The sequence below is a fragment of the Oryzias latipes genome, chromosome 11 (assembly GCF_002234675.1).
Source record: "Oryzias latipes chromosome 11, ASM223467v1".
Taxonomy (NCBI): domain Eukaryota; kingdom Metazoa; phylum Chordata; class Actinopteri; order Beloniformes; family Adrianichthyidae; genus Oryzias; species Oryzias latipes.
Window position 1 is genome coordinate 5434753 of NC_019869.2, and position 11690 is coordinate 5446442.

General features: G+C 43.5%; 2 protein-coding genes across 2 annotated transcripts; one reads left to right on the forward strand and one right to left on the reverse strand.

The window, feature by feature from the left end:
- The first annotated feature begins 127 nt into the window (after positions 1–127).
- Positions 128–7814, forward strand: zbtb12 (zinc finger and BTB domain containing 12). Its single transcript, XM_004073941.4, has 5 exons — positions 128–258; positions 2095–2303; positions 2386–2580; positions 2658–2861; positions 5840–7814. Exons 2-5 carry the CDS (start codon positions 2100–2102, stop codon positions 6926–6928), a joined length of 1692 nt encoding a protein of 563 aa, XP_004073989.1. The 5' UTR covers positions 128–258; positions 2095–2099; the 3' UTR covers positions 6929–7814.
- Positions 7815–8343: 529 nt separating this feature from the next.
- nelfe (negative elongation factor complex member E) lies at positions 8344–11681 on the reverse strand. Its single transcript, XM_004073760.4, has 11 exons — positions 11584–11681; positions 11314–11399; positions 10840–10912; positions 10591–10736; positions 10337–10411; positions 10175–10212; positions 9811–10088; positions 9409–9553; positions 9253–9307; positions 8638–8740; positions 8344–8564 (listed from the first exon to the last, which is right to left on the reverse strand). Exons 2-11 carry the CDS (start codon positions 11386–11388, stop codon positions 8491–8493), a joined length of 1062 nt encoding a protein of 353 aa, XP_004073808.1. The 5' UTR covers positions 11389–11399; positions 11584–11681; the 3' UTR covers positions 8344–8490.
- Between the last annotated feature and the right edge of the window lie 9 nt (positions 11682–11690).

Genomic DNA, 11690 nt, shown 5'->3' on the forward strand with positions numbered 1-11690 from the left:
GCTCGTGGCCGTTTTCCACAAAAAGTTGCGCGTGGAAACCGATTCGAAGTCGGTTTCGTATGTCAAACTGGCGGTCTGTGATTCATTGTGATGAATTTCACTCTCTACGGAGAAACGAGGCGATAGAAGTAAACACAAAAAATCGAGGGCAGTAGCACAGCAGCGGCCACGAGATGAGATCATGTTGTCAGCAGTGTGCCTTCGGAGTTGATTCTTCTGTTTGAGACGCTACAAATCACCGAACACCACGAGACAAAGGTACGTATAGAAATAAGCGCAAAGTTTCCAAAAATTGTGGAGCTTTGGTTCTGTGGCTGGGAGCCGATCCTCTTTGGATCGGACCGTAGATTTTAGGCACGAGCGTTTAGTTGGTAGCTAACGTTAGCTAACAGTCGAGGAGGTTAGCTAGTTTAAGGTAAAACAAATTAATAAAAATGTGTGATTTGTATTGTTTGTTTGTTTCTATCTCTAAAAATTGAACCACCTAGGTTAAGATAACACATGTGGATTACCTACACTTTCCTAATCTTCTTTTACTCCCAGATTAGCTATCTTGACTAACCTTTCTTCCCGAGGCTACCAACTTTGAATGCTAAATCGATATTAGATACACGTGATGCAAAAATAATTGTATTTAGTTACATTTTATTATTACACCAGGCAAGAGTAATAATAAAAGCTTCTATTGCGTTTTAAATGGAAAAACTCGTGTTGTTGATAAACAGTTTATTTTCCCTTTAAATTTGGCCAAACCAACATTTCTGGTTTTTCAATTCAAATCTAACTTTATTTGTAAAGCAATTTTCATGCCCACAGAACAGTGTTTTATATGATAAAAACATTTTTCAATTTAAAAGAAAAACAAAGAACTTATCACACAAAAATGAATACAGAAAGGTGTGTTATGTTTGGAAAATTAGCTTTTACATTTGTTTGATTTTGTGCATTAGTGACTTCCTTTCAGATAACTGCCTTTGCAGCTATAACATCTGAAATGAGAGATTTTTACAAACTTATTGGGAATGCTTGACCTTTCCGTTTAGGTCATAGGTTTTGCTCTATTTCGTCCCAAAGGTGTTGAGTTGATGTCAGGACTCTGTGCAGATCCGATCCATGTCTTTGGTGGACCCTGCTTTTGTACAAAACCAGGCGCTCATGCGCTCATGTTGCCACAGGAAGCCACCTTCCCCAGACTCTCCTCATAGGCTTGGAATTGTCCACGTCTCTTGGTATGTTGAAGCATTCAGAAGACCGTTTTTCTGGAACAAAAGGGCCAAGCCCAGCTGCTGAGAAACATCCCACGTTAGGACATCATAACAAATGCGGTTCTTCTGGCAACTGCCAAACCGAACTCATCAGATTGAGAAGTTAGCGTTCAAGAATGCACATCTCTACTGCTCCAGATCGAAGTTTTTTCCTCTGTTCATCAGCTGAAAGCCACATGAGGTCTGTTGATATTGACTGCAGAAAGTTGGCGAACGCTGTGTCGCAGCTCGCCAACCGCACCGAACTCCGGTCTGTCCGTCTGTTTGGCCCACCACTTAGAGACTGAGCTGCTGCTGCTGTCATTGTTGTAAAACTGCCAACAGATGACTGAAATATTTAGTCATGTGGACATTTCACAACTGGACGAGTTGCTTGTGTTGCATTCTGTCTTTGAATACACTGACATCCTGGAAGTGGAAAGTTTTTCCCCCCACAAAAGTTTGTTGAAAGAGTTTGCATCTTGGGTTCGTCTTTTAAACCGATTTAAAAAATTGCTTTTCATTATTTGGACAAACGAGGAAATACTTATGGCAACATGTATATTCTTATAAAGGTGTAATGTTTTTGGGATTATTATGTTGTAATTGTTATTCATGACGCCGCTCATTGTGGTGTAGTATGTTTGCAATTTATAGAAGAAGTTTTACAAATTCTATACAATGGGTGTCTGTTTTCACAGATGTATACATAGTGGTTATTGGTAATCATTACTTATCCAAAAGTAAGTTTTTGGTCCAGGCAGATGTTAGATGTCAAGTTCCCTAAATAGCTTAAATTCATCTCCTAATCTAAATAAATTTTTAATTCATATAATCTGATTACATTTAGGTAAGATGGAGACGGTGTGCTTCCGTTTACCTGGTCACGGGGACACCACCCTGAAGCACATGAACTCCCTCAGGTGTCGCCAGCACTTCTGTGACATCACCATCATGGCCAACAATAACCAGACGTTTAAGGGACATAAGGTTGTGCTTGCTGCGTGTTCTCCCTTCTTAAGGGACCAGTTCCTTCTTAACCCGTCACCAAAGCTTCAGGTAAGCAGAAACGCGGGTCGAAGTGCGTCAACTGGTCGCTTCAGTTTGGAAGAAAATGCTTCTGTTTTCCACGTTTGCACAGGTTTCAATGCTGTACAGCTCCTCAGTGGTGTGCGATCTGCTTCAGTCGTGCTACACCGGCTTCCTGCAGTTTAGCTCTGAAGAAATCGTCAGCTACCTGACCGCCGCCAGCTACTTTCAGATGGAGCACATTGTAGAACTTTGCCGAGGAGCCCTGGAGAAATACGTGCAGCTGAAGAGCCGTAGTTCACAGAAGGTCAGCCGGCAAGTCGCTGAAAAACTCGAGCTTTTGCCATCAGACACTGAGGGGTTTCTTTCTGCATGTTTGTGTAGGTGATGACAGGAGAGGAGGGCGCGAGCAGACAAGTGATCATCAGTGGGAGCATTCATTCTGTTGCATCATCTCCTCCCGCTCGACTGTCCCCCGTGCTCCTGCAGAGCCCTGCAGGCCAATCGGCTGAGGGAAACGACTCCAGTAAATCTGCCCAGGGCAGCAGTCTGCACCATGACGACGGCCTGGACGACGCTTGCATCAAGGTGACTTTTACAAGGTTGCTCTGTTGACCCGGTCGCATTCATTGGTGTGAAGACCACCAGCTGACAGAAATAACGAGCGACTAGGGATGCAATGATTCACTTTCCTCAAGATTTGGTTCAAACCTCAAATTATTTTTTGCACCGTTTTTTCAGTTTGATATGGGATTTGTGTATTGCGAAAAAACTAAAACATCAGAAAAATTCTTCTTTTAATTTGACCCTTTAACACCGGAGCTGAATCTCTTTCGACCACTGTAACTCCTCAACGGTTCATGCAATGAACCCAATTCCAGTGGACTCCGAAGCGTGGAAAAGCACCCTTACGCTAATATGCGACATTTTACAGTGCGGGATGGGTTTATGCAATCAACCTCAATCAGCTGATTCCGTCGCAGAGACTTGACTTCACAGATTGACGGATTGGTCCGCCGTTATGTGGTCGCTGTACCGGTCCGTTGTGGTGAAGAGAGAGCTGAGCCAGAGAGCAAAGCTCTCAATTTACCGATCGATCTTCTCTCCCAACACTCACCGAATAGGAGAGGCTGAAATGAGCTTCCTCCGTAGGGTGGTTGTGTGCTCCCTCACCCCGCATCCGGTCCAGCTCCGGTGCGACCGCCCGAGTCTTTACGTAACTTGAAAAGTGCAGGAGTTGCTCACACGGCGTCCGGTCCGGTCCAGCCTCTCTGGCGCCCCAAGTACGTTTTGTTGGCTTGAAATTTTGGCCGGAGAACGTTTTTGTTAAGTCTGGGCAAATGAAATGACCTAAACTTGAATGGTTGAAGATTTAAAGAGCGTGTTATTTGGTGTTACCGCCAACATCTCCAGTGCTAAAGGGTGAGGTATTAATGAAAAAAAAAAAACTTTCAGTTGACTTAGCGGTATGCTAAGCTTGGTGTGATGTAATCAAACATTAAATGATAAATCGTTTACCTCAACACGTTTGATTCTTTCACCGTAAACTTGTGCAAATATCTGCAGTAGGGATGCAACGGTTCAGTTTCCCCACAATTTGGTGTAACACACGACCACGCTACACAGCAGAAAAAACTCCTTTTCTGTATTTGAGTTTTTATTCATTCAGAACCAACAGGCATCCAACTTTTCCTTTTAGTCTTGTACATGTGACAGACACGTGTTCCTTTGGCTTCCTGTCTTGCGTCTTTCCTTCAGCATTTTATGCTCAGTCACTTAAATTTCGGGAGCCCTCACATTCCCCACATTCCTTTTGTAAACAAAATCAGCTACACCCACTCATAAAAAACTACTGTTACCATGGTTACTCGCCATTATCATGTGAAAAACAAGTCAGTAGAAACTAGGGAACCAGAAGCTTCCGACCAGCAGTGGGATGTTGGTGTTTGCTGCTGTTGTTTTATGAAATGAAATGTGCGGTAAAAGTATTGATCTCATCCTCGACTTAATTTTAAATAATTGTGTTAAATAATTGGACCAAAAAAAAACGTTCACGTGCTTTTGGGGGGAATTTTTCAAAAGTGTTTTTTTTTTCCAGTTGAACCCATTCTGCACCAGGTGGAAACAAGAAATAACTTTAGTGACAGATACCCACCAAAGTGCAGCATATTTACAGAACGTGTGATGCTGCCATCCACAAACCTCCAGGGGTGTGAAAACCAAAGCAACCGATCATTCATCAATCACAGATTATCATCGATCGCTTTAGAAACAGACAAAAAGTTGTTTTTTCAAAACTTCTCTGACTCACTGACAGTAATTATCTTGTAGCAAGTTTCCAGAAGCTATCAGTTGACTAAAAAGACTGCAGGAACACGGAACCAGAACGCCACATGAAGACCTGACGGTGCCACTCGACCAAGTGAAGTCCGATTTCATGATCTATCGCTTTGAAGAAGACACACGCATATATTACCAGCTTATTGAAGATTTTAAATATATATATTTAGTGGACCGATTACACTAAAGGGGAAGATTTTTGGAAGGTCTGCCTCTAAATGCATGAAGAAATACGCACTCGACCAGAAAGTCCTGACTGAGTGAGCCAAACAAGTTCATGACCTCACTTTGGTTGTGCAGTATACCAAACAAACCAGCAGGTCCAGCTCTGAGTTTCTCAGAAAAAAAGGATAAAATATTCCTTACATGTCAAAATCTGCACTTTGACCTTACTGGGACCGTGTGGCGCGACCAATCATTAAAAGTCAACTTTTCAAGTTCAGCCACTAAAGCAGCTGACTTTGAAAATCTGTTCCAGGAAAAGTGATGAAAGTTCCATCCAGACAGGCTTACGTAAGGGTGTTCCACCACAGACTGGCACAACCAGTTCAATTTGGGGGGGGGGGGGGGGGGGGCGGGGGGGGGGGGGGGGGTGTATCTTTTTCCCTCATTGGACCCGGGGCAGGTTCAGGCAGGTTTTACCCTCCGGAACTAAAATCGATTGGACTTTTTATTTATTTATTTATTCTGATTTCATGCAAAGACGTGCTCCGGTATAAATTTAGTTTTTAACACGTTCTTGTGACATTTTTCTGACGACGGAGGACATTTATAAAGAAATTGCATTTTTCTGAGTATTTCTGTATTCAAGTCGTTGTGAATCAGGAGCAGATAAAAAAAAAAACCCGGTTTCAAAAATTGTATTTTTGCCGTAGAAAATATGATCCAAATATGGTCCATTCTACGTCAACGATCCCGCCCACAACTCACAGGTGGATTTTGAATGAACTCCTCCTGCTCTGCAGAAAATTATGGCCTAGAAAACAACACTGTTTTTTTGATTTTGGCTAAAAAAGCAGCATAATTATAATTCAAAGACCACTGGGAACGCTTTGAAAATATATCAGACGGTGATCAGAGCGGAACTTTTTTCTTTGTAAGCATGAATGATATGTAAACATCTGGGTGGCAAAATCATTTTTCTATGTTTTGTGCAAACCTGCTGTAAATGATGTCAAACGTGGACGGTCATTGAACCAGAGCTCCCTCTCTCTCTCTCTCTGCAGGTCATCACGTCCGACGAGGAGGGAGAATCCCGGCAGCAGGATTTTGACGTTTACAGGGTTTACGTCTCAGAAGAAGAAAGGATGAACAGAGACGCCGAGTACGACAAAACGGCGCCGTCTGACGTGCCTCAGGACGTTTGCTTCTCGGAGAAAGACGCCATCGTCATCGGCGGCGGCGGCTCAGAGTACGACCTCGCAGAAGACCTCAGCTCGGCCGCCTTTTCTGCCGAGAGCCTCCGTGCTTTTAGGCGCCGACTGACCGACTCTAAAATTGGTCGAGGCAGAGGGAGGGGCAGGGGGCGGGGCTTGAAGCGGAGGAGGTGGATGTCCTCTCAGGAGAAAAGGTCACCGAGCTTGATTCCGCACCAGGACTTGTGGTACCTCACCGCAGCCGGGATCGGGGGGTTCGGACTGGATTACAGTCAGGAGGGGCTGAAGGCGGCCGAGAGTTACATGTCGGTTGAAATCCCCAGGTTGGACTTGAACATGAGCGACGGCGGGGAAAAGGTCTCGCCTGCTGCGGACAACGGCCAGTACGCCCTGGAAGAGCCAAGCGCCGGCGAGGGGAGCTCTGGGCTGACTGCTGTTGGGACAAACGAGGGAGGGGACGAATCTGTGGCGGTGGTGGGGTCCACGTCCAGCGTGGTGGGCCCCGTCATCTGCGAACACTGCGGCATGACCTTCCCTTCGGCCCATTCCCTGGCCGTCCACTCCCGCGCCACCCACCTGCTGTACGCCTGCCCCTGCTGCGGGAAACACTTCCAACACTCCTCCAACCTGACCCGGCACATGGCAGTCCACAGGGGGGGCAGCAAGACGCACCAGTGCCCCCTGTGCTACAAGACGTTCACGCAGAAGTCCACACTCATCGACCACATGAACCTCCACAGCGGCGAGCGGCCGCACCACTGCGCGTACTGCCACGCCCGCTTCGCCCACAAGCCCGCCCTGCGGCGCCACCTGAAGGAGCAGCACGGGAAAACCACGGGGCAGAACTCCCTGCACGAGCAGGAGGAGCGGGAAAGAGCAATAGAGTCCGCCGGGAGAGCCCAGGAGGAGGACTGCCTGGTGGCGGACCAGGTGTCGTAAAACACCAAAACATCTCCAGCCTTCGGTGGGTTTAGCAGCAACTGTGATGCCTTTCCAATTTGAACTGCCAAGATTAATGTCCCCGTTTTTAGAAAGTGTGGATTCAAAGCCTTATTAGGATTTTACATAAATGCAAATCAATTCTGACGGGGGCTGAAGTCAGGAGCTGTGAAAATGGGGCAACAGCAGAAACCACAAAGCCAAAGCAGGTAAATACTATCAATCTGTCGTTTGTTGAAGTCTGCAACTCCAATCTTTTATTTGATTTTTAGGTCCAGAAATGTGTTAGCAGTTTTTTTTCTCGTTTTTTTTATGTGACTCAGAAAAGTACGGTTGATGTACAGCAAACCTCCGTTTCATCCCAGCATTTGTAATGTAAATGTATAGATATACATCCATGCCGCTACACTGGTGTTTCCTAAGAAAACTGTTTAGACACATTCCACTCAGACTGAGTTCAAAGCTTTTAATAAAAAGGTGGGAAATATGTGGGTGAGTTTGGCATCGGGGAAAACTAAAACGCTGGTGGCGCGTCAGCCGGACCAACGGTGCAACTCGTTGACTGGAAACGAGAATGGACTGGGTGTGGCGTCACGCTTAGGAAACGCTTTGCTCCCCGCTCAGTCGCCATGTCTGCACCAAACGTCGCCGGGAAGCAGTGATGGGTCCAAGAGTCTGCGTTTCTATGGCAACCACTTTCAATCAGGAGTGAACTTGTTGGAAGGCCACAGGCAACCTGTTAAACTCTTTGAATGCTAAACATGGGGGCCAGAAGGCTCCACCTACTTTTATTGAGGCATCTGATTGGTCAGTTTATAACTTGAACAACAGGAAAAATGATCAGACTCAAGAACGGTTCTTCTGACCAATAAAACGACTAACAGCTGTTTGTTTCACTTCAGAAGTCTGTGGGATTTTGGCTTCTCTGAGGCTGCAGGTACTTCCTGTTTAGAACGCCAGGGGGGAGGGTTCACTCGGTCCACTTCCCATAAAGTCAATGGTGCAGGTTCCCCTTTTCCTTTCATGTTGGCTCACTGAATAGCGAACACTTTTTTTTAAACCAATTTAAACCTGTTTGTATTTACAGGACATCTATGTCTGTGACTCAACACGTAAAAAAAATTGTCATTTACTGTTTCTGCAACTGAAAACTTTTATTTGATACATTTTTTGATGGTTTCAAAAACAACCATTAAGTTGAAAACACTAATTATGGAAAATGTGGGCCAGAAATGTTAGAAATTAAAGGATTTTTAATAAATCATTTTTATGGATGTAGATTAGACTGATGTAGGAAAGCTGTGCTCTGGTTTAAAAAACTACTAAACAGATTTTTCTTTGTTCCCATAAAGAACATTTCTTCAAAGACGAGCACTCATTTGACGACAGATTCAATAATAGAACTAATTGCATCATGAAGTTTAAACAGATTTTTCTTTATTTTATTTTTTTATTAAGCTCAACAAAATTCTAGTTTTAGCACAAATGTGCCACACGGCTTCTATCAAACACGTCAACTTAAAAGATCAGACGATAAAAATGTTGGAGAGCTGTCCGGGCCGTCACAGGAAGTCTTCGCTGTACACCACCTGGTTCCTCTTGTCCCTGTACGAGCCTTTGGTGCTGTTCTGGACAGCTGGGAGACAGACGCTGGGGGTTAGCACACGCCAAATATGCAGACAGTGACCACAGAGGGGCGCCGCGCTCACCCAGAGAGGCCCACACGGATTTGCCGGTGGCGGCGTCGAGCATGGGCTGCTTCCGGGCGATGCTGACTTTGATGTGGACGTCGCCGACTACGCTGCTGTTCAGCTGCAAAGCAAAACGTACGTCTGTTTGGTTTTTGAAGGAATTGAGAAAGTTTAGAACACACATGAAGAAATGCCAGGATTTTTTTTTTTTGTTTAAATCAATTTGGAGTGTAACAAAAAAATCCCATCTGTTTTGCTTTATGATCGTTCAGCGGTTTCACAAATAAAAGTCTCCTAATTAAAAGCTCAAATCGCTGTATAAACATTGAGTCAGCAGTATTGCTGAATTATTAAAGTCACTGCCTTGAAGGGTAGAAATGTTAGTAAATTATGTTTACCATGAGAGCAGCAAAAATATAAAAGTTTTAGGGTTTTTTTCCACTAAGAGACTAAAAATTGAAGAATTTTCAAAATGAAACATTTTCTGATGATGTGGCAACTTAAATCTCTTGAGATTACATTTTATTACTGCAGTCTGGAAACATAGGTTGACCCTAAATTAAATGAATAAGTATAATAACAATACAAATGACTACCGGTGAATCATATCTTTGTGTCTAAGATGATACCAACCTCAGCGACAGCCTGGTCTGCAGATTCCATCTTCTCAAATGTGATGAACGCACAACTATAGAAAAAAAGCAAAGCATTTATGCTCTCTGATGACCCCAGCCTGCTTTGCTTTTTTTTGGTTTTGTTTCAGAAAAGATCCGCTTAAACATTTCCTACTTGCGTGGGTTGTCCATTGAGAGGTCAATGATGTTTCCATGCTGAGAGAAGGCGGAGCGCAGGCTGTCCTCCACCAGCCCAGACCCATAGACATACACTGTGTTACCCTTTCGGACCCCTCGTCGTTCTGGGTACGAGTCAGACCCTGAGAGGGCAAAATAAGCAAACCTTAAAAATTCACTTTCCCAAAATGTCAATTATTGTAATCAGCTAAAGGAAGAATTTGGCTTTTTTTTTCAGACTCTTTTGTGGATGAATTCTTTAAAATGAACCACATAAGGTTCAAACTGAATTAATTGAATTAGTTGATTTTTTTTGCCACAGTTTTAGAGGTGGTTGACAAAAAAGGCAGAAAATCTCATTTTTAAAATAGTTTTAGTAGATGACACAACAAAAACTCACGTCTGAAGGCTCCATCTCGGTCTCGCTCCCTCTCTCTGTCCCTGTCTCGCTCTCTGTCACGCTCTCGATCCCGGTCCCTGCTTCGGTCCCTGTCTCTCTCCCTTTCCACGTCCCTGTCTTGCTCTCTGTCTCTATCCCGGTCCCTGTCTCTGTCCCTGTCCCGCTCTCTGTCCGGGTCACGCTCTCGGTCTCTCTCTCTGTCCGGGTCACGGCAGGAAGACAAGCCGCCGCCACCGCTGTCATCATCATCTCTGTATCGGTCACTGGAACTGACGAAGCTGCCAGAGGAAAAAGAAGACGGGATCTTATAGATGAAAAACTATTAATGTGAAAAGACATGCTTTTTATTGGTTCTGAACTGCACCTTTCATACAGGGATTTCCTCTGAGCTCTCTTTCCAGACTGTAATAAATACCCAAAGAAAAAAATCTGTCATGCTGTTGATTTTCTTTTTCTTAAAAAGAAGTGTAGTTTAAAATCAAAAACCAGATAAAGCTTTGTGTAGACCTCTGGGTCTCCACTATACCTCAGGTTGGTCATCATCTGCGGAGACACTCCTTTGGAAAGGTAAGAAAGCAGGAGCCGGTCCTTTTTCTGGGTCCTATCAAAGAAATTTAGACAAAAAGAGCTGTTATCCTTTAAAGCCTTTCATTACATCTGAGATCAGAATGTTATATATTTTGCTGCTTCCCTGTCTTACTTGACAGTATGTTGACTTAAGACTACCTAAAATAACAGCTGAACTGTGAGTCATGCAGCAAACATGATCCAAATCTGTACCTTGAGTTTAATTTCCAACATCCGAGATCGTTTGAATCCAGAGTTTTTGTTCTCAGATTTAATGGCACTGATGGCTCCCGATTTTATGAGCATCTTTGCTTGCTCTGTTGCTGTTGCAGTGTCAATGACAGGCTGGTCCGATAAAGCTGGTATGTAAATGTTCATTTGAAAAAAAAAAAAAAAAAAACATACTCAATTTTTTGTGCACATTTATGGATATTGGAATAATTTTAGCTTCAAAGCACCTACTTCGTTTCAAGCCGCTCTGGCTGGTTTGGCTGGTTGAACTCTGCTGCTTCTTTAAGGCAACCAGTGCTTTTTTCTGAAAAAGCAGCCAAAACAAAATTTATCTCAAGACTTTAAATCCTTAACTTAAACAAGTTTAGCAGACACCATTCTGACTGACTTACCTCCAACTGATGAGAATGACTTAAATCTCAATTAATTTTAGTTAAATATATTTTTTCACAGAGATACATTCATAAATAAATTAGCTGAATTTTTGGGAAACAAAAGGACAATTCAACACAAAACTGATTCGGTGAGATAACTTTGGTGGAAGGCATAGATTTCTTTATTAGCCTTTATCCTTTCTTGAGAAAAATTCTGTTCCAAGTCGAGATTTTATATTGACCCTACAACGCCTGCATGCTTCTTCCCATTCATAGGTAACACAGACACAACAATTGTGTTAGATAAGGAACAAAGCATCGCCGTACAAACCTTTTTCTTTAGTTTTGCAAATTTCTTTTGCAGAGCTTCTTCTTCCTCAGTCAACGAACTTGGAAACATCACCATGATGACTGAAACTACAAGACAGAGAGAGGACAGTGTGACACAGAACAGAAAAACGGACTGCGAGTGATTCACAAGACCAGAACGAAATCAAACCACTCGTTCCAAACAAAAACAGTGAAATTATATGTGCAAAATTATATGGCACACATTTTTTACAAGCTGTATGTATGCAGATTTTTAAAAAAGTGTCATTACCAGGATTTTCCTTAACCAGGATCAAACTAAACAACACAGGCGCGTGTGGATGACGTATCTCATACGTAATATAAGTGAGACTTCCGCTTTTGTATTTCCTTTTCTTT

Excerpts from the sequence above, each read along its gene's own strand:
- nelfe (XM_004073760.4), bottom strand. The coding sequence starts at position 11,388 with ATGGTGATGTTTCCAAGTTCGTTGACTGAGGAAGAAGAAGCTCTGCAA. Across the intron at positions 10,737-10,839 it reads CCAGAGCGGCTTGAAACGAA|CTTTATCGGACCAGCCTGTC; the intron begins GTAGGTGCTTTG and ends TTTACATACCAG. Across the intron at positions 9,308-9,408 it reads TCAATGGACAACCCACGCAA|TTGTGCGTTCATCACATTTG; the intron begins GTAGGAAATGTT and ends TTTTTTCTATAG.
- zbtb12 (XM_004073941.4), top strand. The coding sequence starts at position 2,100 with ATGGAGACGGTGTGCTTCCGTTTACCTGGTCACGGGGACACCACCCTG. Across the intron at positions 2,304-2,385 it reads ACCCGTCACCAAAGCTTCAG|GTTTCAATGCTGTACAGCTC; the intron begins GTAAGCAGAAAC and ends ACGTTTGCACAG. Across the intron at positions 2,581-2,657 it reads AGAGCCGTAGTTCACAGAAG|GTGATGACAGGAGAGGAGGG; the intron begins GTCAGCCGGCAA and ends ATGTTTGTGTAG.